Raw genomic sequence first — 26,525 nt, 5'->3', positions numbered from 1 at the left:
AGGAAATGGACCCTGCGTGTCCGTCTACCCTTACAAGTCTATGGCGATCTCATGTTCAGCCCCAGGGGCTTGTGGGAAGGCATCTCAGCCCCCACCCACCGAAGCAGTTAAAGAGCCTGTGCAGGTTTAAAGGCTTGGAGTAGCTGCGAGGCGCAAACTACACAAACCCGCTTAAGAAGCTTGCTGAGCCAGTAGGAGCAGCTGTGTGTGAAAGAGCACATTCGCAAACCACGGGGAGAAGCGATTGGAAGCAGCCAGTTTTGTGAAGGCAGCGTAGCCCCAAGGCACACACTTAGAGCTTTGTTTTTTAGCAAGGAATGCTGCACCAATGTATGAGGTGTTACGGAAATTATGGGGGGGGGGCACCTAAGCAAAGTCTCCTCCCGAGTAAACTCATTGGGGTATGGAGTGATGCCCTTAAGGGGACCCATCTCTCTGCCCTGATCCAGTAGATGAGAGACCACGTAGAACAGGGAAATTGGGTGCTTCAGGAAGCCACTGGGCTAATATCCCTCAACCAGAATCCCATTGTTCTCTCCCAGGTAAGTGCTCAAGGTATCCTTGCCAATACTTAACACCCATTCACATTTGCTCAGGGCTATCTCCCTGATATTGCTCTGTTTTCCCCACATGTTAATCTTGTTTTTCCTAATGTTTTAGTGATGTAGTAATGATGTTTCCAAACTGTATTCTGGGATATGGTACGAGTTTTTAAAAGTTCTTGTAATGCTGCTCTCGGTGTGCAGTTTTACTGTAACCTATTGCACAATAAACCCTGTCTTGTCCTTGCTCCAGTGGCTGGACTTCTTTTATTTAACTCCGCAGAAACCAGTGGGCTTATCTCCAAGGGCCAGGTGCCTGGGCAGTTCCACACCTGGGATTTTCCGTTACAGAGGATAGAATTTTTAAAAAAGTATTTCCACCACCTTTTCTGCACACAGATTGCTGCACCTGGATAGCTTGCGCACTGTGTCCTGCCTGGATTATTTACTCCCTTTCTGGGAAACTAACACAGATGACTGCCAAATTAAAGTCCTAACTTCGCAATGTTCTGCAGGACAGCTCACTCACTCGGCTGTCCTGCAGATGTTCCTCATCCTTTCCATTACAGTGGTACCTCAAGTTACAAACGCTTCAGGTTACAAACTTCGGTAGCCTGGAAAAGTTACCTCGAGTTGAGAACTTTGCCTCAGGATGAGAACAGAAATCGTGTGCCGGCGGCACAGCGGTAGCAAGAGGCCCCATTAGTGAAAGCACGCCTCTAGTTAAGAACAATTTCAGGTTAAGAACGGACCTGCAGAACGAATTAAGTTTGTAACTAGAGGTACCACTGTACTCCCATTCTACTCTGGGCATTCTTTTGTCTCTAATCTCTTGTGCATATTCATCTATTCCTCAGTTCCAACTACAGTGGTACTTCTAGTTACAAACTTAATTCATTCCGGATTAAACCTGAAACTGATCTTAAATACTGTAGAGGTGTGCTTTCGCTAATGGGGCCTTGTTGTAAGAATTTAAGGTCTTTTATTTATATATATATATAATATGTTATTAATTTGCCAAACAAATAAGGCCACGTGTCTGAAAACAGCACAGAAAGACAGGCCTCACTCCATGTTGACTCCTAGCTGGCCAAGTGTTTCCATCTGCAGGGAGGAGGTGAGAAGTCTCTGCCTGAGGATGGGCCATTTCCCTCACAATGGACAGCCATTAGCCCTACTGGCCAGGGAGGAAACCTTTTGTTTTGCAGAAATGTGTGTCTGGGAGGGTCAAGGAGATGGCACAGGTGTGGAAAATTCCCAAGTTACCTCCTCTGACCATTCCTATTTGTGATGTAGCTCTGATGTATTGGGGGGGGGGGTAGTGGTCTTGGGTTAAATCTCTTCTGTTGATTGGATGATGTTTCTGGGGGTGGGCTAGACTCCAGAAGGGATTTTGAAATGTCTTTATAAGAGCATGCTTGCTTTGTTCTGGGTCTTTTCCCCTGAAAAACACCTTTGTTGCAACAGCTTCAATAAAGATCAAGCTTACTAGCTGCTTTGCTTCTCAATCTCCTCTGGTTAGCCCCTGTTTTTTACTCCTACCAATGGAGAACCTGCAAAGGACTTTGCAAGGGCTCTTGTGTACCCCATAAGGGAATAAGGGCAAATTTTTCCTATTACAGCCTCTTGCTGCTGCTGCGCCACCGGCACACGATTTCCATTCTCATCCTGAGGCAAAGTTCTCAACTGGAGGTAACTCTTCCAGGTTAGCTGAGTTTGTAACCTGAGGCGTTTGTAACGCGAGGTACCACTGTATCTGCTTTTCTTGTTTGTCCCCCATCACACATGCTGTGTAACCCCATCTACTTCCAAATCTCACAGAAATAAAAGTTTCCTCCACCCCTGCCCCTTAAAGATGGACTCTTGCAAAGATTAAGTTGAACATGTTTAATAATGGCAACCAGCATGCCTCTAGGCATATTCGGCTTTAGAGCAGGAAAGTGTTAAAAAGAAATAAATTCAAACAGGAGGCAAGCAAACAGCAGAAAAAGAAACAGCAAGAGAAACTTGTGGTAGATCAGATGTTGGAACTTTGGGAGCAAGGAAACCTAGGTTCAAATTTGTACCTGTTGGCTCGTCTTGAGCAAGTACAGGTAGCTATTGAAAGCTAGTACATGCTGTAGGAACAGTGCTGCATTTGGGCCATGGAGACCTCGGTTCAAAGCTTCACCCTGCCGTGAAGGTCTTTGCATGACCTTGGGCCAATCAGGATCCTACAGAATTGCTGTGAAGATGAGGAACGGCAGGGAAGTCCCATGCAGGCCACCCAAAATATGGGCTAAAAATGCAACATATACATCAATGGCCAAAGCTCTATTTTATCTTACGGTTGTTCTGAGGATAAAAATGGGATAATCCTGGAGGAATGGTGTAATATACACATGATAAATAAATAAAACAAAGAAACAATCGAGGAGTTTTAAAAAGGAAGAGCTACATCCCTAGAACCACTGGGAGGCAGCGCCAAACTCAGCTAGGACTTTTTATCAGCCTCAGGTATGATGTTTTGGAGAGTGCACCTGTATGAAATTACACTCTGCAACTAGCTCTGGGCCCTCTGTTCTGTGCCAGTCTCTCTACACTCACTGGCATGCATATAAATATCTAGGAAATGGTAATGCTTGACAGCTGTTTAGTAATAAGGAAACAAACACTGCCTGCAGAATTAACCACAATAACACTTAATGGGCAGGTGCCGGGCAGGGTGTATTTACAGCTTTTTTGGCAGGTGATTTTGAAGTATAGGAACAGTGCAGTAAACACTGGTAAGAGCTGGATTGTGCTTGTAATGCATATTCCTCAACAAGTTAAAAAAAGAAACTTGTGTACAGTACTGGCACCACTTGCACTGAACAGCGAATAGTGCTGGAAATATTGTGTGTATGTGCAAAGTTTGGGGAAGGAGATTTTATTAGATTTTTTTATTTCAGTTTTGCATAACTTCTTAGGAAGTTAACAGGAGCTGGAGGTGAGCAGTGAGGTCATCGGGTTTGCTAACAATGCCAAGTTATTTAAGGTGGTGAAAATACAAGGCAAATGTGAAAAGCTCCAAACACAGATCTCTCCAAGCTGGGTGAATGGATAATAAAGCCAGATAAATGGCAAATGGTGTTCAGTGTAAGTTAAGTGCTGTGTGATCACACTGGGGCAAAAAGCAAACAGAAAAGCAAACAGAAAAGCCACCCCCCCCCCCAATCTTAGCTTCGCATATATTGAACCGGCAGCGACTGACCAGGAAAGAAATCTTGGGACTGTTGTGATGAACAAGTCCATGGAAATGGCAGTGCAATGTACAGCAGCCATGAGGGTGGTGGATTCCACACTAGGAATTATTAGGAAAGTAACGGGAAAGGGATGCAGGTGGCGCTGTGGGTTAAACCACAGAGCCTAGGGCTTGCTGATCAGAAGGTCGGCGGTTCGAATCCCCGCCACGGTGTGAGCTCCCGTTGCTCGGTCCCAGCTCCTGCCCACCTAGCAGTTCAAAAGCACATCTAAGTGCAAGTAGATAAATAGGTACCGCTCTGGCGGGAAGGTAAACGGCGTTGGTTCACCAGAAGCGGCTTAGTCATGCTGGCCACATGACCCAGAAGCTGTACGCCGGCTCCCTCGGCCAGTAACGCGAGATGAGCGCTGCAACCCCAGAGTCGGACACAACTGGACCTAATGGTCAGGGGTCCCTTTACCTTTACCTTTAACAGGAAAGAACATTGCCAATATCATACCTATCTTTGATGAGGCCACACTTGGAACACTATGCACAGTTCTGGTTGCCTCATCTCAAGGAGGATATTGTAAAAACTTAGATGGGGGAGAAAAAGAGAACCAAAGTGATTTGGGGGCTGGGGGCTAGGCTGGGACACTTGCCCTACAAGGAAAGGCTAGAGCTGTGGAAGCTTGACTGGGGGGAGGGGAGGGGAGTGGTTAAAGATCACTTGATCAATGATCTATCAGTTTAACCTACTACACAGGGTCTTTGTTGGATTAAAGGATATGAAACATGTATTCTCAGAGAGACAGCCTTGGCCCCATCTCTGTCAATGTTTAGTCACCAGCACAAGACTTTTCCGTTCACCCAGGCCTCTGGTTAATTCATTTTGCCTCTTCATGGATCACTGCCTTGTCGTGGCGAAGGGGCTTGAATTACTCAGGGAAGCTATGGACAGGTCATAGTGGAGAGTTTGGACCAAACATGATCCACCTGGAGTAGGAACTGGCAAGCCACTCCAGTATCCCTGCCAAGAAAACTCCATGGACAAAGACAACAGGCATATAAAAGATATGACGCTGGAAGATGAGCCCCTCAGGTCGGAAGGCGTCCAACATGCTACTGGGGAAGAGCGGAGGACAAGTACAAGTAGATCCATAGCTGATGAAGCGGCTGGGCCAAAGCCGAAAGGACGCTCAGTTGCGGATATGCCTGGAAGCGAAAGGAAAGTCCAATGCTGTAAAGAAAAGTATTGCATAGGAACCTGGAATGTAAGAAACTGCGAGAGGCAGTGAAGGATAGGCGTGCCTGGCGTGCTCTGGTCCATGGGGTCATGAAGAGTCGGACACGACTGAACGACTGAACAACAACAACAACATGTGGTGGTGCTCATCTTTTAGTGGGGTGGGTAGGACTTGATCCTTATTCATTTGTTATTGGATGAGCATTTTATGTATATTGTTACTAGTGATTAAACCTTCTCTGGTTTTAAATTGTTTTTATAGCCTGTATTTTACTGTTTTCAAGTCGCTTTGAGACTTCATTGCAAAAAGGAAGCGTTACATGAAATTAATATTGATGGTGCCCTGAACTACTTGGGAAACAGGGTAGAATATATCATTATTATTACTTTTACAGAGTCTCTGCTTGCAATTCACGGTGCAAAACTGGGATGGCAGGTGACAGCAGTACATTATGCTAGTGGTAGAGCAAACAAGTGGGGTCAGCCTCCCAATTCATCCCTAAATGTTTTATTTTTGAACATGCAAAGAGGATCTTTCTTTCACCCATTGAACAACCACAGTTCTGATCATTACATATTCTAAGACTTCCAGGTTCCCTAGTCAGACCAGAGTCCTGGCACCAGAAAACCAACTACTAATGGGTCTTGGCAGGTTTTTGTGGCCTTTAACAATCCAACAGGTGACCCTGGCCTGCCCACCCCCAAAACGCATCAAGGAGATGAAACTATCTACTGCTCATGTCTGTACATGAAGTCGCTAAGAAAGGCAGAGCTGCACTTGAAAAGTTGGCAATTCTACCTGACGCTGCTCCTTAAAAAAAAAGGCGTGTGGGAAAACAATTCCACTTAAAAGTTAGCTCCCAAACGGTAGAATTTGCAGCCTTTCTGAACTCGACTTACACTGTATAAAACTATTGGTGCACGGAAGTATGACATTCACTTGCTAGGCAGCAAACTTACAAAGCAAGCAAAAAGGAGGAGGAGTTTGTTTTTAAGCAATCGCTTTGAGGCTGCGATCCTATTCACATTTGCTGGGAATAAGACCCAAGGAGCTTAGAGGAACTTCCAAGTCGATATGCGCAAAATCGGAGCGCAGTTTGTTCCATACTGGTAAAAAAACAAAAAACCCAGCTGTAGCTTATCTGTTCTGTTTGGCTTTCTTTATCCATCATCAACACACACACCGATTTTGTCCCCGTTATAGCCACCCCAGCTCACTCTGAAAAGCTCTTGCATTCCTCAGTTGTGCAGCGGGAAAAGGAAGCCCCTACTTCCAAAAGAACCGGGGCGGCTCTAGGACCCAGAGAGCTCCGCCCGTTAACCCTTTCTCGTCTTACTTAGCAAAAATTTAAGGCTTCGTTTGAAACGGATCTGAGCGCCGAGTGCCTTTTTTTCTCCAACGCCGGGAAGCTCATCGCCGGGAACAAATGAAAGAGCAAGCGAGAGGAAAGTGCCTCTGAACATAAGACAACGTGCTTTGCCAACGCCACTGCATAACCACGGCCAATTTCCCACACATCTGGGATCACCAGGGGGAAGGACTTCCCAGGTCAGAGGGATGTGGTTTCCGGGCAGCTCTGAGCCCCGGTACCTCTTTTTTTATTATTTGGAAATTAACCGCCGGCAGAAGCTCAAGCAGAATAGCCCGCAGCAGCAGCAGCCGCAGCAGCCGCCCTGGCGAAAGTTGCATTTTCAGAACCACTAGACACAGATGAGCGTTGCACCCTTTAGCCACCCTGCCGTGATTTGTGTTTAGTGCATGCTGCCGGGCAGAACTTTAATTTCAGCCAGGGCTCACCAAAGGTATAGTTGCCTCGTCCTGAGCTGCTGCAATGCTCTGGGTACCTGGTTGCACCTGCTCCTCTGCCCCCGTTTGTTTTGTGCAGTCGCAGACCGTAGAAATGAGCAGCGCATCAGCTGCCGGGCGAAGAGTTCTGCATAACCTGCAAACTTGCTGGATGGAGAAATGACTTTCTCCGGGGAGCGAAGGTGGGGGGGGGGGGAGGCGGAAACCATCTGTCCCTTATTTACTGCGTTACTACCTGCTGCTTTGAAAAAGTGCTCCCTTGCTTCCCTTTGACTAGATTGAATAGCGGGGTGGGGAGACAGAGAGAGTCTAGTCCAGAGCACTTAAAAATCTGGTTAGAATGAGATCTTGCGGGGAGGAACGTTAATTTATTTCGGCTGTCAAAGGAGGGTTTAGAAATGTTTCTTAATAGCCTGTTTTATGACCCTGCGGGAGCAATGGGAGGAGTTAAGGACGCTCACCAGTAACGCTGGCAAGAAAGCGGCTTCAGTCAAGTCATTAAATAAATATGCCCGGAATCCTATGCACGCTTCTTTGGGACCAAGCCCCACTAAACCGGTCGCCTAGGTCTGTGCAGTCTGATCCTGCGCCCGCTTGCTCGGAAGTAAATCAGGGTTCATTGAGACTTGCTCTCAGGCAGATATGTTTTAAGTTATAGCCTTAATAAGGTGTGAAGACTAGGTAGCTACATCTATTTGTTCTGCAGAGTGAACACCATGCACTTTTTCTTTGCTTTAGCGTTGATAAACTGAGGCTGCAATCCTAAACATTCTTACTAGGGAGTAAGGTCCACTGAACACGGTGGGGCTTCCTGCTGAGTCAACGTGCATAGGATTGCTTGTGAGCTTTGGACTGGAAGTTTCTGCAGGGACAGGGTGTCCTAGTGCAATAGCACTGAAGGGGTTGGAAGAATTGCACCTGCCAAAATTTCCTTTTCTACAATTAATAGTTGTGCAGAGCTCCCCTAAAGTGGGGAGAATTATTTATTGATTCACAGCATGGCAATCATTTACTGTATCTTCTGTTTTGAAATCTGGACTGGGCATTGTAAAGCGATTCCTGCTGTTTACGGGGGTGGGGGGGGGTAGATGTAAGGAAATGAGGTAAAGGTGATTGGAGATTTTGCACGGTGCCTTGTTACAAACTGCATGCAAAGTGTTTTAGAACTTGGTGTTTCTTTTTGTGATATTAGTTAAAGCTGCAATCTGTAATTGATTAACTAACTGCAACTTAAAGGTAAAGGGACCCCTGACCATTAGGTCCAGTTGCGGCACTCATCTCGCTTTACTGGCCGAGGGAGCCGGTGTACAGGTTCCGGGTCATGTGGCCAGCATGACTAAGCCGCTTCTGGCGAACCAGAGCAGCACACGGAAACCCCGTTTACCTTCCCACCGGAGCGGTACCTATTTATCTACTTGCACTTTGACGTGCTTTCGAATTGCTAGGTTGGCAGGAGCAGGGACTGAGCAACGGGAGTTCACCCCGTCACGGGGATTCGAACCGCTGACCTTCTGATCAGCAAGCTCTAGGCTCTGTGGTTTAACCCACAGCGCCACCCAGGTGCAAAGCCATCCCTGACAAATAGGGGCAAGATATTAAATGGTGATCTTTCCCCCTTCACACCCACACAGAAGTTAATCCCTATTCTAAAATGTCACATACAAACAAAGGAAGAATACTTTCTCCCTCCAAAACTACTGTTTTATTTATATGCAAATCAAACAATCAATTAAAACACATTCAGCCATAATGCAATGTAACTCAAATATTGTTCCTGTTTTCTAGAGGGAATAGATGCTGAGTAATAGCTCAATGTCTTATAAGAAGCTAAACCATGCTATATTTCAAACAGTCATAGAAACGTAGAATTGTAGAGTTGGAAGGGACCCCGAGGGTCATCTAGTCCAACCCCCTGCAATGCAGGAATCTCAACTACCGTAAAGCATCCATGACAGAAGGCCATCCAACCTCTGCTTCTAAACCTCCAATACAGGAGTCCACCACCTTCAAAGGGAGTCTGTTCCACAGCCGAAGAGCTCTTACCATCAGAAAGTTTAAAATGTTACCTATTATCAGTTGTAAATAAAGCCTCCCTCTCGATGCAGCTGATTAACCCATCAATCATAGTCACATTCAGAGCTTAAACCAGGCTTTAATTTTGGAACCTGGAAATCATACTTACACTATGCTGATTGCTGAGGTAATTTAGTACTTATTATTATTGATAAAATTTATAGAGGGTGCCTCTGAACGTGTGCAAAGTGCATTTTCCTGAGCATTAGGGCAGCCACCATCTGGCAGGCATTCTTTGTCTTTCAACAGCTGCATAAGGGGTAGAAACTTGGCAGAACAAACTTTTCCCTATCAACCTCTTCTGGCTCTGAATTGCTGCACCTGTTCAATTGCTTCCTGTCATGCACCGGTAGTTTGTTAGGAGCACTGGGGCCCAGGGGAAAAAAGGCACAGGTGACGTCGAGTGGAGGGAAAGGTTTCTTGGAAGCTCCAGCACTTTAATTTATGCAGCATACATCATTGAGGAGCTCTCACAAGCCAACCCAGTGTGTAATTTCTCAGGTGTTTTGCTGAACTCAGTTAGGCTGTCCCTGGGGCCTGGGTCTCCTCAAGTGGCAGAATGAGCTGGTGGTAGAATCTAGAGAAGGTGGGGTGGGTTACACCACTTCAGACCAAAGGCGAGGGCATTTTTGTTGTCTCTCCCATTGCCAAGCTTCCTGCGGGTAAAACTAAAAAAACTTAGCAATTTAAGGAGTCAATCTCAGACCATTTCCTACTGCGTCAACTTCCCAGGTGCCTGTGGGTTGTTGTTGTTTTGACCTTTTAAATTTCTTATTATTCGAGGTGCAAATGTTGCCCATTCCCACAATCAGAAATGATACTGCCGTTTCTATTGACCCAGGATATTCCCACCTCATTCTGCTGCATATGGTGACCCCCATCTCCTTCCCAAGTCTATTTAGAATGAGCAGCTCTTTCCTATAAATCCCAAAATGGGTGGTTAAAGCATACCATTTCCCTCACCCTTTGAATAGGTGCTTATGTGCAGGGGGGGGGGGGGGATTGTGTGGCGTTTTTTTTTTTTTTTTTTTAAATCTGTGTTAAACCTGTGGAACCAGAGGGTGGTATTAATACTCAGGTTTAATTATGTGAAGTAGAAGGATGTGATGAGTATGAGGTAAACAATACTCGCTCTTTTTAAAAGTGACTGTTTCAGGTATTTCACAGCTGCATGACCAACAGAAGTCAACTGGTAAACTTTTACTACCTCAGCGTCTCCCAATAGCAGGAAAGTGCTTCTAATGTGGTTTTTTAAAGGCACAGAATTTATCTTTTTGCTGTAGTTAAGTGATAATGTTCTTAAGAATGTGCTAATCCCTGCACATAGATGGCTTTAAAAAAAAAAAAAAAACTTTAGGCCTGCCTAGAGGCTTAAACAACTTTTTAAAAAAGTATAAACTCTGGTATGCATGTGGCCATAGAAACTAAGCACTGTGGGCAGATAATAATGCGCATGTTTTTGTGAAGGTGATTACTGTGCATGGGTGGGGGGCAGAATCCTGGAAAAGAAAGGAGTCTGGCTAAGTTGATGGCCTTCTTTTGTGAAGCCAATGCTCTCTCCTGGGCTGGGCTTTTGTCTGCAATGCTCGGGCCAATTGCATACATTCTTAACAGTGCTCTACTGTTTGTGGGAAATACAAAGTGGTCTGTGACCACATGGGTGCAATGAGGCCTAGTCAGTTGCACAGCCCATTTGATCTGAGCATGCTCAAGGTGGGTAGGGGGAGGGCGAAGAGGAGTGATGCCATCAATTCCAGAAAGCAATGGGAATTGCAAAGGCAAGAAGTGGGGGGTGAGGCACTGACCATCTGAGACAGCTGTGGAGAACACTTGGGTGGACTTGGAAGTGTGCAAGCTGATGCTCGCTGGACTTCTTGGTTGGCAAGAAGCACCATTGAGAGCACGTGAAGAAATCAGACTAGTAAGATCTACCCACTCTCCTCCCCTCCCCTCAAAAAGCACCCTGTGTTTCATTTTTATGTCCTTTCCTGACTTCATCCTGCTTTGCTTCTCGTTTGATTTGATTGCAGTGGTTTTTGAACAGGGCATAGTAGGGTTGCCATATATGTTAGTTTAACAAATGTATCAGTTAATACATTTGCAGGGTGCTGAGATGAACAAATGTGTGTGGGCAGGGGGGAAAGAAAGCAGCCCCAAGATCTGGCTCAGAATCGCACTACGTGTTACCAGATTTCTCTGGTGTGGAAAAAAGTAATAGGTTCGCCTTCTCTTGGTGGGGTTATGCTCCCCATGAAGGAGCAGGTATGCAGCTTGGAGGTGCTTCTGGATGCCTTGCTGTTGCTTGAGGCTCAGATAGCCTCAGTGGCACAGTGTGCCTTCCATCAGCTTCAGCTGGTGGCCCAGCTGCACTCCTATCTGGACAAGGATAGCCTAACAAATGTTGTCTATGCTTCGGTAACCTCTAGGATAGATTACTGCAATGTGTTATATGTAGGGCTGCCTCTGGAGACAGTTTTAAACGTAACCAAGCCAGCTTTTTGATGCAGAAGGAGCCAAAAGATGTGCTTGTTTATTTTACAAAACGTATACTGCTTGACTGTTGTAAAACCTCTTAAGAGGTTTGCAAGAAATGTGTTGCTTATTTTCAAATACCACTGTTACACACCCTTTTCAGAAGACATAATCAGATTGTTTTTGCTTGTTTGTTTTGCCTGAACTTTCTGTGCCTTCATTCTAGCTAATATGATATTTCAAGCATAAGAAATCTCTTTCAGGAGACTAGCAAACTGGTAGATTTTTAGAACCCTTGCTGACCTATGGATTGATTGAAGCCTGCTGCCTTGATAATAATGTTGCTGAAATTACAATTTAAATGATTCTAATTCTTACCATTTTTGGTGTGGTTATCACCCCTCCAGGTTGGCATCAAGACAGCCTAAGGAGTTTTCCGCAGCTGATAGGCTCTCCTAGTGGCAAATTGGGTGTTGGAAACCCTAGTGAAAGGCCACATAAACTCAGAAACCGATTCAAAAATGAGGAGGAAAATGACAGCCAAGCGGAATATGGTAGCCCAGTATCTCCATTGTCCGGCACCACTGGAGCAAAGAGTGCAGCCGTCGGTGAAAATGGAGAAGGAGCCAGACCCAATGGGTTCTGATGCACTGGGGATATCAGAGGGTCCAGTAAAAACCTATCGTATTGTGCAGGTTGGGACAGCTGGAGGCGGCCTAAGGCTGATAACACCTCAGCAGACCAGGAGCGAACGACTAGAAACACCCCAGCGGTGGGAGATTCAGGGGCAACAGGAATTGCCAACTCCAGATCTCACGCCAGTTCAGTCGCCGGCGTGGAGGAACCTGCAAGTGCCAGAACTCACATTGACAGAAGACGTTGAAACCTACCTGGCTACCTTTGAGGACGTAGCTGAGGCCTGCAAGTGGCCGAAGGAACAGTGGGTGACGCGGCTCATGCCCGCCCTCAATGGAGCCGCGCTCCAGGCCTACAATAACTTGGATCCCAGAGAGAGCGGGGATTATGGGAAAGTGAAGGCCGCCATCTTGCGAGAGGATGCTGTCAGCCTGGAGAGGCAGCGCCAGAACTTCAGGCACTTCCGCTACCAGGAGGCCGAGGGCCCTCGCGAGGTCTGCGCCCGCCTGCGCGGGTTCTGCCACCGCTGGCTGGAGCCAGAAAGCCGCACCAAGGAGCAGATTGTGGAGCTGTTGGTCCTGGAGCAGTTCCTGACCATCCTGCCAGAGGAAATGCAGGACTGGGTTCAGGAATATCGCCCCAAGACCTGCGTTCAGGCCGTGACCCTGGCAGAGCATTTCCTGCTGAAGCAGCAGGAAGGCGAGAGGTGGGATCAGCAGGTGAGAACTTATTGTAGTAGTAACTGGGAGTTTTAGGAAGCTGCAGGGTTGTGATCATGTTGCTGAGGTCCACTGCAAGATCAAAATGCTTGCACAGAACCCTGGGGAATATCAATTTTATGTTTATTAAAAAGCTTTTCTTTGCCATTTGTGCACAAGAATGCATATAAAACCCTAACAGTATGTTCAAAGAGCCAGTGGTTGCTATGTGGGTGCTGATGTGCCATGCTCTGAAGGCTAGAAACTCCTGACTTTTCTTTTGAGCTCGTAATATTTCATCCAGTATTGGACAACTTTCGTAAGGCTTACACATAGTTTAAAAACAACAACAACAACCAAAAACACTATAAGCTGATTTCATGATTCTAAATTTTTCACTTGGTATGTACTGCATGCTCTCAATCCCAGAATACACACCAAGATAACAGAATGTACATAACTGAGGTGTACCGTTCTCACAGACAGAGGTACTATACCACTACAAGTTTTACATACAGAGAGATTTGTGTGATAGATGTGGAAATCATGTCCCGTTTGGAAGCTATATTCACAGGAAGGGTATGTGGGGGAAGTTCGTTTCGTTTTAACTTTTCTGTACGCTGCGGTTAAAAGCGGCTTGCAAACGAAATGGCTAACATCAACGTAGAAGCTTCATTTTGTTAAATGTGAAGTCCTTTGCTAAACTGATTCGTTTCTCTGTTGTTAACAATGAGACAGCAGTGCATGTGAGGAAGCAACAGGAGCCATGCCTTAACTCCTGCACTGTTAATTCAAGCCTCCCCCTTCATTGTGCACGTTTGAATGAGCCCTGAATCAGGCCTCTGCCCACCTAGTCCAGTACACATGCACATTCTCTCTCTCTCCCCCCCCCCCCCCAACTGAATGTTGCTTTCCAGACACAGCTCTTTCCTTGCTTGCCTTCCAATCTGTGCTCCTTTTAAAGTGATGGCTCCAGGGACTGAACCTGTAGCCTGTGTCTTTTTTGAACTGACATGTCCAATTCTACAATGGTATGATCTTATGCACATACCCCTCTCTGGCTTGAATGGGCTCCTTGCTGCTTTTTCAGGTGCTGGGGCCTTTTGTACTCGAGGAGGCTGTGAGCTTCCCAGAAACTGAGCAAGTGCCCTTGGACACCAGGCAGACGATGCTTTGCAGAGATGCCAAGGAGGAGGCAAATGAAAATGCCACTTCATTGGGTAAGGATTTTGCAATAGAGGTGAGAGCATTAATGGGTTGCTCTCCTATACTGTTTTTCACTGTCTCTCTCTCTCCCCCCCCCTTTGGAATATGTCCTCCCTCCCTCTCTGGGTTCTCAGCTCTGGGATTATTAACACAAGGAAGCCAGTGTGTTGTGCAGTACCTTGGATCGGAGAAAAATAGGCTCACGTGGTACCTCTGTTGTGCATTCATTCTGCACTTCAAAGAAGTCACACTTAGCCTCAGTTATGTCTAAAATGGCATATTTCTGTGGAACTCATTTGAGAGAGGTCATGAGGCTAAGTCCTATTTTCAGTGCTAAGACTCATATTTGTAATGGGTTACATGCAGACTAACTTAGTTTTACTCAGTTCCCATTAAAACCCAAGTGAAAAGTTAGTTACACTTGATTTCTTTGGGAACCAAGTGCAATTAGCTTGTAGTGCAAAACTATGCGCATCTACTCAGAAGCAAGTCCCATTAAGTTCAACGGGGCTTACTCCCAAGTGACGTGGATATAAGATTGCAGCCCAAGTCTGGATCCAACCTAGTACCATTAATTGTGTTAGCATGATCTTAGGTGTTTCTCTCTATGCTTTGTGCAATTCAGAGTGTTGGTCCTAGCCTTTGAAGCCTACACGGTTAAAGATTGAAATACCTTTACATTGCCTTCTTCCTGCATCAGTCTGCCTGTCCACTGAGATCATCATATACTGTATAAGGCGTTTCTCAGGATTCCCCCATCATCTGAAGTGCAGAGGGTGGCAACCAGAGAGTGCGCTTTTTCAGTGGTGGTTCCTAGCCTTGGAATGTCCTCTGTAGGCAGTCCCCTTGGTACTAAAATTTAAAAACCAGGCAGAAACATTTCTGTTTTCCCAGACTGTTAAGAGCTGCTAATCTCTTAGCATGTTTAACACTGTACAATTTTGGGTGGTTCCTGTCTGTTTGGAATGGTTTGTTGTATGATTTATTATTATTTTAAGTATACTTTCCTTGCTACTTTGTTAACCACTCTGGATGCATTAATTTATGTTGAACGTCCAGGTTATAAATTATGTAAATAAGTAACTAACTGGAGGTGATAGCTCCAGGGCATGTGCAGAGTTGACAGCCAGTGTTCAGTAATGATTATAGTATTGAAATAGGACTCAAATCCCCACTCGGCCGTGAAGCTCATTGTGTCACTGTGCAGCCGCCAGCTCTCCTTACAGGATTATTTGTTTCACTTGCTACATTTACAGGTGAAACTCAAAAAATTAGAATATCGTGGAAAGGTTCATTTCTTTCAGTAATTCAACTTAAAAGGTGAAACTAATATATGAGATAGGCTCATGACATGCAAAGCTGATGAGAATCCCAAATTAACAATTTCAACTTCGGGGGTTTCGTCAGCTGTATGCCATAATCATCACAACTATAACAAATAAAGGCTTGACATATCTCACTTTCATGTCATGAGTCTATCTCATATATTAAACTCCAGTAGCTAATGAAAACAATTGTTTACATAAATGGACTTTTCCATGATATTCAAATTTTTCGAGTTTCACCTGTATATAGCTGCTCCATAACAGGAGCAAACCACCATCAACATTTAAATTCAGGATAAAGCAAAAAAAAAATCCGTAATAAGTATTTCCTTTTTTAAAAAAAATGGAGCGCAATTAAAATGCTTAATTGAGGTTATAAAGGATAGAGAAGAACCATGTAGGCCACCCTAAATAAACTTCTGCCTCCCTTGCCAGTGTAGAATCTTAACTACACCCCACATATTTAGGAAGGGAGGCGAAGCAATAGGTTATGGATCAGATTGCATGCCTTCCAGCAGCAACCCTTCAGCTTTTGGCACCTCTCTCTCTCACACACCACCTTCTTTCCAGCAGCAAAATTATCAAGTGTTTCTACTAGTCTGATAGCTTGCATAAAATAGGAATTTTTCTTTCGATCCAACAGGTGAAGACATCCAGACCAAAAACGAGGGGGGCTTTCTAATACAGGAAGGCATAAAGAAGCAAAGAAGCCGGATACTCCCCGCCTTGCAGCCAGCCCAGTTTGCCTGCCAGAACGTCGACCGCCAGCAGCCTGCGAAAAAGCAAGACGCGCTTTTCCCGTGCCCCGAATGCGGGAAGAACTTCTCTCGCAAATCCACCCTCACCAGGCACCGGAGGGTCCACACTGGGGTCAAGCCCCACCAGTGCACCGAATGCGGGAAAAGGTTCCTGCACAAATTCAACCTGGTGAACCACATGAGAACCCACCTGCGGGAGGAAGCGAGCTGCTGTTCACTTTGCGGGAAGAACGCAAAGTGGAATTCGGGCCAGGGGGGCCACGACAGGAAGGACGGGTGTTGCGAATGCGCAGAAAGTTTCGGGCTGCAGTTCAGCACAGAGCAGAGCATGCAGGAGAGAGAAGTGCCCTTCAGCTGACTTTGAAGGCAAAGGCGGGAATTGTAGCTGACTTGAATGTAGAGAATTTTTTTTTATTTTTTATTTTAGGAAATACTCTAAACCTAGGGGATCTTTTTTTATTTTTGTCCTGGAACTCTTTAGAATCAGGAACTGCCTTCTGATGATGAGGTGGTTGCCTTTAACATAATCGAAGCAAAGAATGCCTTCAGCAGCTCAGATGGGTTGTATGTATGTATGTTTGTTTGTTTTCCTTTGGATGTTTGTCAGTTTATGGAGGCGAGTGGGGTGGAATAAGGCAAAGAAGCCCCAACCTGCATCTACAGCGGGAAATATTTGCTCCTCCTCGTGCCGTTGTGAAAGAGAGCAAAGATGGACAAGGATCCCTGTTGTGTCAGTTGCACAGGACCTGCATGCGGAACTAGTAAAAACTACACACAAACGCAATGTGATTGAAAGGCATCTTGTCCATACACGCCTTTCAACTGAAGAGCTGTCTGAATATTGAAATCTGAGCAGTGAAAAAGATAAGCTTCACCCTCAAAACGTCTTATCATAAATAGGAATGCAAGCTCAAAGTATCTGTATTGGATGACCTGGAAAGCCATGTGGGTGGGTGCTATCCAATCATATTTTGGCTAAGAAGTGACATAGTCAGAATTCTGTTAGTTCGGAGCAAACTCCTGGTAATGTGTTACCTCAAAGGCCTTCAAACAAACCACTTCCTCCATGGTGGTCTTTAACAAACCATACTCACTATTGCAACGTGGAGGAGATCTGTTCTACTGACATTCAACTTTTCTTTGTGTTTCTTTTTTCATAGCCTCTCAATTTTAGAAGTGGAGCAATTCATAAAGAATATTTGTTGTCCATTCAAACTTATCCTTTTACAGTTTGTGGCAGGAGATCTCCCTCTTCCACTAGTTTTCTCCCCACCCAATTAATTTACTTTTACTTCTTCTTTTTTACTTTTAAAAATTAAGAGTCTCCATAGTTTCACATGCCCAAGGGGGACCTTGGACTCATGTCCCCCCCCCCCTCAAATAACAGCTTTCCATACCACTAAAGCATTTCAGAAGTACTGGTAGTTTGTGATAAGAAATGGGAGGTCTGGTATTCAAAAGGGTGGGGGGAGTTTTTAAAAAAATCCTACTGCGTATGGCTGACGTAACTTTTGGAACTCTGCCTCCGTTTATTTGTACAAGCCTGTCAAAACACGTTTCAGTATTTCAAGCCTTTCTAACACTACCAGTTTTAACCCCTGTAACACTGTTGATACACCAAAATTGCATGTTTGGAAACCTGCAATGGTTATAGCTGCATATGTAAATGTTAGGGTTTTTTTAAAAAAAAGAGAGAAAGAAAAAAAGGAATTGTTTTCGTAAAAAATTTTTATTAAAGCTTTATTTTTGTGTAGTTTGCACATTAAAAAAAAGTTTAATGTTGTAATAACAAAGTTTAATTCTACATATCCTGTTTAACATGGCTACAACTATCCTTCAGTTGTTACGTCTTAGTTTATAACCCACAGACAACGAATAGAACCTGTGTTACATAATTGTTGTCGTGAAAAGAGCTCACAAAGCAGAATTAAGATTCCCAATTCTGTATACACTTAACTTACCTAGAAATAAGTCCCACTCAACTTACTGGGGGCAGGGACTTTAGTCTTGAGTTGACATGCATATAGAATTGCACTGTACTGGGCCCAGCTGCCAAAGTGTTTTAAGAATAGAAATATCGAGATGATTACCAAATCCTCCTCCTTGATAATGCTTGTTTTATTTTAAAGTCTCCTGTCAGTGTTATAGAAGAAATTGTTTTAACGAATAACAAACACCTTTCCCAAAGGACTCTGCACGTTTGATGGCTGTGGTCCTGAGCATCCATACACTCCTTCACACACTCTGCACATAGCTGTCAACTTCCCCTTGTTTTGCAGGAAATTCCCTTATTCCAGCGCCGTTTTCCCATTGCAAAAAAAGCGAAAGTTGACAGCTATGGTTTCCCAATACAAAAAAAGGAAGGTTGACAGCTCTGACTCTGCACAAATCCTATATTTCCCCCCCCCCCCATCAACCACAGCAATCTTTTCTCCAGCACCTTGTCTGTCTGCCCAGGCACCCAACCTTGCGCAGATTGAGCCCTGGCAGCCCATTCTGTAATCTCTCCACGCGCCCACCTTCGAGAGCTGCTCGCGTAGTAATGAAGCCAAGGTGAGCTGCGCGCCCCGGCCAGAGCAGAATTGCGCATCTTTCTCCCAAATGCGCCCTCGCGAGTGGCCGAGGTGCTTGTCAATCCGCTGGGGGGAGGGAGGCGAGGCTCACCCTTCGCTCTCTTTCGCTGGCTCTGGAGAGCTGTTTCTCCGACCGGCAGCGCCAGCTCCATTCATTTCAACTGCAGTCCGGACTCTTCTCCCTGGCTCGTCAGGTCCGCCCTGGCACCTGTATTGAGTGCCGTGGGGTCCGAGCTGCCGTGCGGCGACGTGTCAAGACGACAGCGCTTCTGCGCCAGGAGCAAAGTGAAGGCACTTCCTAAATGCACTAGGTGGCCAATTAACGATTCAGAAAGGAAGGAAACAGATTTGGATATACTCATTTATACTGGCGTACGTTTCTATAATAGAAATGAAATCTATCTCAAGGGAGGGGCTTGAGTACCCGCTCAGTCGGCTGTCCCTGTGCTGATGAGCAATTTTTAAACTAGGCGAGGGCGAGAGAGCCTTTCAAACAAGAGGACCGCCCTCAGTAGCCTAAAGTCGGGCCACACAATAACACGCCCATGCCGTCTTTTCTCCTGTGCTTTTTAGCAGCTGGCCCTCAGGCGGAAGTTCAACAAGTGCAGCTTCCCCCCTAGTTTGTTTGTAGAGAAGACTACAGCTACAAAACTTGTTTCGCGCCACGGTAATAAAGAGCACGTGCAAAGTAAGGCAACATCAGCCAGCCTCCCTTCAAAGATATTTCACGACGTAACCTCCAGGCTCCAGCAAGAAGCCGGTGTGTGTACATGCATTATTAATTCGTGACATGTTTGCCCTGCTCTTCCTTCGAGGAGCGCAGCAGTTTCCCTCTTTATCTGAGGTCTGTAAGGCTGAGTGGAAAAAGTCACTAGCATAACTTGAACCCCCGTCACTAAGTCGGGGTTCGAACCCGGCTCCCGCCCCCGGTCATCTGGCGCGCCGGGATTGCCGAGCTACTGCGCCTTCCCAGTTCGAAGCCCAGTTCAGTTCTCAATCTTGGGTGCACGGCTTGGTGTTGGCCCGGTAAGCGACGGGAACGCACTCTGCACATGCTCAGAGGCACCCTCTTCTCTCCTCGTGATCTTTTCCCTTCTGCTCCGCCACTCGCCAGCCACCTAGACTTTGCCCTTTCTCGGCAACGCAGTGCTGCCGTCCACCGAGCAGGCTGCGTTGCTGGAAGCTCCAGCAGGCGGAGCTCGCGGCTCGCCTCCGTCTCCCAGCCGGAATCAGCAAGCGGGAGACGGAGCGCCCGGGTTTGTTTCGCTGGGAGCGGGCCTGGCTCTCTGGCCGCATCCCGGACAGGCAGAGATCCAAGGTGTGCTGGAGGGGGTAAGGAGACAGCCGGCCAGGGATGGGTCCGATCCGGGGTCCTTTGCCGGGCGGAGGGGGTGCGGAGAGTAACACGAGATTGGGACTCCCAGAGACAGCTGGGGGCGCTCTCTGAAACTGGAAGGGTGGGAGTCGGGGCCCCAGAGCGCACAGCTCCGAATTGGCCGATCTTATAAAATGCATGCATAAATACGTGCACTTTCATTGCAGCATATGTTCCCCTTTCTCATCATACAGGCATATATATATTTTTGCATTTACTGCAGTATGGATTAAATGCACACATTTATGTCTCTTGCAGCATAGGATGCATGTTTTTGTTGTGTCTGCATGCGTGAATAAATGTGAGCAAGTGAGCGAGTGTGCATGTATTAATGGGTGTGTGGGTGTGTTCAGATTTGTGCAAACCGTCATCATGCTTTATATGTGCCAGCCCGGGAATAACTGTTTTCAGTTTCCTACTAACTGCAGTCCATTTGGGTGAGCCCAAGTGACAGGTGCCATTAACTTTTCCATTCTTGCACATGTACGCAGACATACTTCTTGTAGTACATGAACGTTGTCACAACTTAGATATGACAGCTGCAGTGCATCCCCTGCCCTGCCTCAGCTTTGCAATGGGCACCTCCCAAAACGGCATCACATCTCTTGCTACTTACAGTCTTAATTCAGAGGCACCAACAACCTCCAATGGGCATGGTAATTACTAGTAGTTCAAAATATTCCCATATTTGGTACTTTTATAAATCTTCATATGTGTTTTTCTCCAGGTTACTTTTTCTCCAAAGAGTGGCAACAAGTCTTCATGGCATGATTGCCAGTGGATACTGGATCTCTGTAAAGAAAAGACTTTAAGCATATTCACTTTGGCAGGTACTGTACTAGCTTCCTTAATTGTGTACCAGATTTGCAGTCCAGTTCCTTATATGACTTACTCCCAGAGAAGTGTGCATAGGATTGCAACTTCAACTACTTAACAAGAACATGTATCCAGATTTGTGGGATCTAAATAGTGTATGTGTCTAAAACAAAATACAAAAGCATGCATTTTAATATGGAGATATGCATCTTGTAGGAAAGGTTAGATCACAGAAGATGTCTTAAGAGACATATGAAGGTTTTTTTTTGGGGGGGGGTGGAATTGCTAGCTACAAATTCCATCACTGGAACCGCCAATCTCACTGCCTCCTCCTCCTGCTTTCTCTTATGATTTGAATGACTGTGCACCTCTGCTCACAGATGCCATGGGGGACCTCGGCCTGGGCCGGGAGTTTCACACCTGGCACCAGTTCAGCACATTCTTCGACGACTGGTGCGAAAACCACAAAGTGCTCTTCATCATCGCCAGCCTGAAGCCACTGATCTCACTGCGCCAGAACCCTCCGCACTATCAGCCCAGCCTCGCCGAGACACTCCGCTTCCGTTTCGTGCGTCTCATCTGCAAGCACAGCGGGACCTATGTGGGGCAGAGCACGGTGCAACGAAACCGCCTGTAAGTCCATCGTGTGTTTGAGTATATAATGCCCTCTGTGCGCATGCTACTACTGCGCAGGCCCCATGCTCCGAGACATTTACAAGCTAAAATTCTCTCCGATTCCTATTCCCCCAGTATCATTGAGACCCTCAAAGAGACATTGATTGTTCCTCTATAGCTTAGCCTCCAGATGCTTTTGGATTCCACCAGCCCAAGTCAGTGGGCAAGGACGTTGGGAGCTGTAGTCCAGCAAGCTCTGGTGGGGCGCAGGTTGCTTATCCATGCTCTATAGAAAGCAAAACCCTAGGATTTCTTCATAGGGACTCACTGAACAAGATATTCCTTGTGCTGTAATTGCTCCTGAATTAAAAATCCCAAGTGTATAAGTGCAGAATTAAGGCATGCACTTCTGAATAAAACCTACAGAATTGGTTGGCCCTCTTTGCCTTTTTTGACATAAGCACTGCTAATAATAGTAGTAGTAGTAGTAATAATAATAATAATAATAATATTTATACCCCGCCCATCTGGCTGGGTTGCCGCAGCCACTCTGGGTGGCTAAACTACAATACATTCAGTTTTTTAAAAAAAATTAAAATGAAGCCGTGGAAGATTTCTTTCGAAAAATCCACAATATACGTGAGATATTTTTATTTCCCCCCACTCCATGTGAAATATTTCCTGCATTGGAGGGGGACCCCAGACAGGGAGGGATTGGCAGTGACAGCAGTTCCTACCGGCATCCATTGGAGTCCAGTGTCAATAGTGCTATCGCTTCTTACTAAACAAACACCCTTCTCCCCCCCCCCCCATCTCCTCCTTTGCAGCAGTGAGAAGATTGACTGCCCAGCCTCCATCACTCTGCGCCTGGGCCCCAAGAAGGACCGCTTGGTGGTGATTGAGGCCAACCTGGAGCACAACCACCGCCTCTCGGAGCTGGAGTTTGCCCATCACTTCAAGCGGCACCAGCTGAGGGCCAGCCTAGGGCTGCCAATCCGCATCACCAACAGCATCTCCAAGCGCTTTCTGGCACCTGACCTTATCTGGAACCTGGAGGACTACAGCAAAGCCAAAGACAAGGGCATGTGCGACCTCCTGGCTGTTCTGGACGCTCTCTTCAAGGCAGATCCAGGGGCCAAAGTCAAACTTGTCTTCCAGGAGGATGTGGCTGTCCTCAACAGCATCTTCCTGGCCACCTCACACATGCGCAAGCTTGTGCAACATTTCCCGGCTCGCCTCTTCCTGGAGCGCGCCGCCTGCCTTGATGCGGACTTTGAGCTCTACACTGTGCTTTGCCAAGATGCCAATGGGCGCGGGCGTGAGGTGGCCTACTGCCTGGCACGCCAGGGGCTGCCCGACCTCCTTATATTCATTGTGGCTTCGCTGGTGCAGAGTGCCCCGGACATCAAGTTGAGGGTGAAGGTAGTCACAGTAGGGGCTGGGGTCACAGGGCTGGACGCGGTGGAGGAGATCCTGCCATGTGCCCGGGTGCAGATCTGTCGCCTGCAGGTCTTGGAGGCCCTCTACCGCAGAGCTTGCGAGCTGGCTGTGCCGAAGGAGGACCGGATCCGCAACCTGTTGCTCAACCTGGCGAATGCTGACTCGCCGCGGGTCTACAGCCAGTACCTGAGCGACCTGGAAGATGTCGCCCCGCTCTCCTTTTTGCAGTACTTCCTGGAGCACTGGCACCCTCACAAGGGCATGTGGGTAGAGTGCTGGGCCTTTGAGAAGAACGGGGAATGCTCCTTCCTCGACCACCTTAGCACTCACCGCCGTAAGCTGCTGACAGCACTCACCCCTCCTATGGTGTTGGCCACCTGCGTTCAGGGCCTGCTAGATCTCCAAGCCCTGCATGTGGAGGCTTCGGCGTTCAACGTGGCACCTGTGGCTGAGCTGTACCACACAGCCTGCCTGCCCGACAGCGCTGATCTGGTGGCCGAGGAACTGGACCTGGTGCCCCACGCGCACTATGAGCTCAAGGACACGCCTGAGGGCTACCTCTTGGAGGGAAGCACCTGCTCTTTCCTGGTGAGCCAGGACCTGGCCACTTGCAGCTGTTCCATCTACATGGCTCACCAGCTGCCCTGCCGGCACATCTTTGCCGCACGCCTTTGGGTTGGGGAGCCTCTCTTTGACCCCTGCCTGCTTCCCACCTCACCAGATAGGCATCAAGACTGCACAAGCCAGGAGGAATGCTAGCTATGTTACCCAAGTGCCGGTCCATTAAAGTGGTAGAACACAGTCCCGGTGACCACTTCAGTAATAGCCACTCTGGCACGAGGGAGATGCACCTCTTTGGGTGGAAGTGATCCAGCCTGGGGCACTAGACAGACTACTGACCAGCCGTCGCTGGACAGAAGTCCAGTACCCAGCCATATGCCCAAGGTTTGGAGGGTACTACGAAGCATCACATGAGCACTGCCACATTCTAGGACCAATACTAATGGACCGATCGTCTTATTCAGTAGAAGGCAGTTTCCAGTGTTCCCAGGATGCTAGTTCATTATGCAAGTCAAAGCACAGCTTAAAAAAGCCAAGTTCTGACCATTTTCAGTGAGCAGATCTGTGTACACACTGCCTTTAAAAACATATGTAAAGATTGTGCACCAAGGTAGCTCATTTTTTTGTGAGGAAATCTAAATTCTGTATACATGACTTTATGCAATTTGCAGCACAATCCTGTGCAGAGTTACATGAACCCATCTACTGAAAAACAGGTGTGCCTAGTTTGGCCTAGTTAAGCATATTCTAATTTTGTTAGTTATAAGAGGAGGCAGAGAGCGGTTGAAGTCGCCGAAAGGCCATCCACCAACCAACCAACAGCAGTCCTGCTCAACTCTCCCCTAGGCTTCTTAATTCCCCCGCCTCAAATATGTCCACTGACTCCAGAACGTGGATTTTATGGCTTGTATTAGTTCTCCTAGTAGCCAAATGCACAGAGCCCTAGGAATAAGCAATGTATCTAAATGGATGGATGTATACCATGCTATCTGACTATCTGATCTAATAAATTCACTCATTTATTTATTCATTCAGAGATTTATATTTTGCATTTCATGGTGGTTGTGTCCTCAGAAGGAAATGTATGTACAGTTAAAAAATAATAATAAAAGTAACCATTAGAAATGAAGCATTGATTTGCTTATAGGCAGCAGCAACTAAAAAATTTCAGACCCACAATGGACTGATTTTTTTTCAAGTTTCTTAAAAGCCAACAGACACTGAGAAGATCCTGTTTCTGATACCTGGCAATCCAGCAGCTCCTACCAGCAGTCCGGAGAGCAGGAACTAGACATGTAATGCTCAAGCAATCTCATAACAGGAGCAAGCAATCCTTCCAATAACGTAGTTGCAAGCCATTAGTGCTTTAAAGGCCAAAGCCAGCAAATAGAATTGCAAATGGAAGCAAATACCGGTAGGTAGCCAATGTAACCAGTACAGAACATGTGTAATATATCTGAAGCTCCCACATTCTTGCTGCTGCATTCTGCACCAATTGCAGTTTCCAAGCACCATCAACTATTCTTCAGTGGAATGGATATTTTGTGGCTTCCACAACAGTTTTTTTTTAGATTTTCAAAGATGACCCCTGGCCCCAAAAGGTAAGGATGGGGTACGTTAAGTTAAATGGCACGTTGCAAGGCAGGACTATTTGCACATTAGTGGCTAGGCTAGAGTTTTGAACCATTTTGTATTTCTGTTTTCATATTGTTGGTAAAAACTCTGAACAAAAAATACACTGGGAATAAAGGCTTCCAGGATCAGAAAATCTTAAGCCTTCTCAGTTTTAAGACTGAGCAGAAAAACAGTGGATTTGGTTTGGTTCTAAAGTGTTAACATGGTTTGTTGTTGTTCAGTCGTTCAGTCGTGTCCGACTCTTCGTGACCCCATGGACCAGAGCACGCCAGGCACGCCTATCCTTCACTGCCTCTCGCACTTTGGCCAAACTCATGTTAGTAGCTTCGAGAACACTGTCCAACCATCTCATCCTCTGTCTCAACCATCTCATCCTCTGTCTCAACCATCTCATCCTCTGTTAACATGGTTACATGCCACTATTGTACATTAATACCGAATGTTGTAACACACCTTCAAATGAGTAGTGTCTGTTTTCTCCCAATAAGAGGAGCAACAGCCACAGTCCTATAAAAAGAGTACTGAAAACTGGAATTAAATCATTTAATGGTGCCTTCATTACAGCAGCAGCAGCACCTGCCCAAACTCACATAGCTGAACTACATTTCCCAGCACGCACTTCGCTAAGCAGTTTCGGAGTGCCAGGCACATCAAAAAGTGGAGTGTGCTATCTAAATAAATAAATCCATTTCCTAGGATGCCGCAGACCGGCTATGAGTAGTACAAAGAAGCTCTGGCTGCCTCAGATCGGACTTCATTTCCCAGCATGCCCACGGAATGACGGATGGAAACGGAGGAAGAGTGATTCCCCCACCACCAACACCAACATCAGAAAACTACGTTTCCCAGCGTGCTGAGGTTTGTCGAGTGTGTGACGTCGCTCCGCCTGTCAGAGTTTAGGTTGGATTTTCGCGCGAAAAAAAATAGAAAGGTTTGCAAAGCGGCGCAAAGAGAGACAGCCATATCGACGTTGCAGAGGCTCGTGCAGGTAATTGTCGCGTGCAACGAGGGGGGGGAGGGGCGGGGTAAAGGTTTGGCGGGAATTCACTGGGCAGCGCGAGACGGAGAGCGGGCCCCCCCCTTTCGCGAGGGGGGAGGGAGAAATGGCGGGAATGTGGCAACCCCACCCCCACCCCAGCCTCACCTGTTCTCCAAGGAGGCGTCCCCTCACCTGCCCCTTTTTTTCTCTTACTGTTCTTCCCAGGGACCCAAGAGGCCTTCGGGTATTATTCTCTTTGGTTCCCCCCACCCCCACCATCGTGTCCGTTGGACGTGGCTGCTGAGGGGGGCGGCCTATACATTTCACCTCCTCTGCTCCTCTCAGTGGATGCGGTTCTTTAAACGAAAAACGGTTTATTCGCTCGTTGTTTGTCTCATTCGCCGTTATGAGGGCGGCGTTTTTCTATCTCTCCCCCCCCCCCCGCACGCCTTTCTTCAACAGAAGGTGTGGCGACGTTTGTTTATACAAAATGAAGGGACGCAGGCAGAGATACCATTGTGCCAACAAGGGCCAACCAGCCTGTCCCTGGTGAAAGAAACAAACCT

At 46.7% G+C, this 26,525-nt stretch overlaps 2 protein-coding genes across 8 annotated transcripts; both read left to right on the top strand.

The window, feature by feature from the left end:
* The first annotated feature begins 6,328 nt into the window (after positions 1 to 6,328).
* On the top strand, positions 6,329 to 16,630 carry LOC117058656 (zinc finger and SCAN domain-containing protein 16-like). Of its 4 annotated transcripts, none has more exons than XM_033169971.1 (4): positions 6,329 to 6,539; positions 11,750 to 12,697; positions 13,767 to 13,896; positions 15,851 to 16,630. In XM_033169971.1, the coding sequence occupies exons 2-4, from the start codon at positions 11,864 to 11,866 to the stop codon at positions 16,321 to 16,323; spliced, it is 1,437 nt and encodes a 478-aa protein (XP_033025862.1). In that variant the 5' UTR covers positions 6,329 to 6,539; positions 11,750 to 11,863; the 3' UTR covers positions 16,324 to 16,630. The 4 variants fall into 4 exon arrangements, with proteins under 4 accessions (XP_033025862.1, XP_033025861.1, XP_033025864.1 ...); XM_033169970.1 differs by lacking the exon at positions 6,329 to 6,539 and adding an exon at positions 6,554 to 6,793; XM_033169973.1 differs by lacking the exon at positions 6,329 to 6,539 and adding an exon at positions 7,122 to 7,364.
* Positions 16,631 to 19,696: 3,066 nt separating this feature from the next.
* Positions 19,697 to 24,379, top strand: ZSWIM9 (zinc finger SWIM-type containing 9). Of its 4 annotated transcripts, none has more exons than XM_033169966.1 (4): positions 19,698 to 19,870; positions 20,641 to 20,743; positions 21,110 to 21,362; positions 22,172 to 24,379. In XM_033169966.1, exons 3-4 carry the CDS (start codon positions 21,115 to 21,117, stop codon positions 23,541 to 23,543), a joined length of 1,620 nt encoding a protein of 539 aa, XP_033025857.1. In that variant the 5' UTR covers positions 19,698 to 19,870; positions 20,641 to 20,743; positions 21,110 to 21,114; the 3' UTR covers positions 23,544 to 24,379. The 4 variants fall into 4 exon arrangements, with proteins under 4 accessions (XP_033025859.1, XP_033025858.1, XP_033025857.1 ...); XM_033169969.1 differs by having other exon boundaries at positions 19,698 to 19,890; XM_033169968.1 differs by lacking the exon at positions 20,641 to 20,743 and having other exon boundaries at positions 19,697 to 19,870.
* The last annotated feature ends 2,146 nt before the right edge of the window (positions 24,380 to 26,525 follow it).

Source organism: Lacerta agilis, chromosome 14 (genome assembly GCF_009819535.1).
Source record: "Lacerta agilis isolate rLacAgi1 chromosome 14, rLacAgi1.pri, whole genome shotgun sequence".
In the NCBI taxonomy this organism is placed as follows: Eukaryota; Metazoa; Chordata; class Lepidosauria; order Squamata; family Lacertidae; genus Lacerta; species Lacerta agilis.
This window is presented reverse-complemented; position numbering and strand designations above follow the sequence as displayed.

Bases quoted from the DNA above. Each gene is read 5' to 3' on its own strand.
- LOC117058656 (XM_033169971.1), top strand. From the start codon at position 11,864: ATGAGGAGGAAAATGACAGCCAAGCGGAATATGGTAGCCCAGTATCTC. The intron at 12,698-13,766 runs GTGAGAACTTAT...CTGCTTTTTCAG, and splicing joins GCGAGAGGTGGGATCAGCAG to GTGCTGGGGCCTTTTGTACT. The intron at 13,897-15,850 runs GTAAGGATTTTG...TCGATCCAACAG, and splicing joins TGAAAATGCCACTTCATTGG to GTGAAGACATCCAGACCAAA.
- ZSWIM9 (XM_033169968.1), top strand. From the start codon at position 21,115: ATGGGGGACCTCGGCCTGGGCCGGGAGTTTCACACCTGGCACCAGTTC. The intron at 21,363-22,171 runs GTAAGTCCATCG...CCTCCTTTGCAG, and splicing joins ACGGTGCAACGAAACCGCCT to CAGTGAGAAGATTGACTGCC.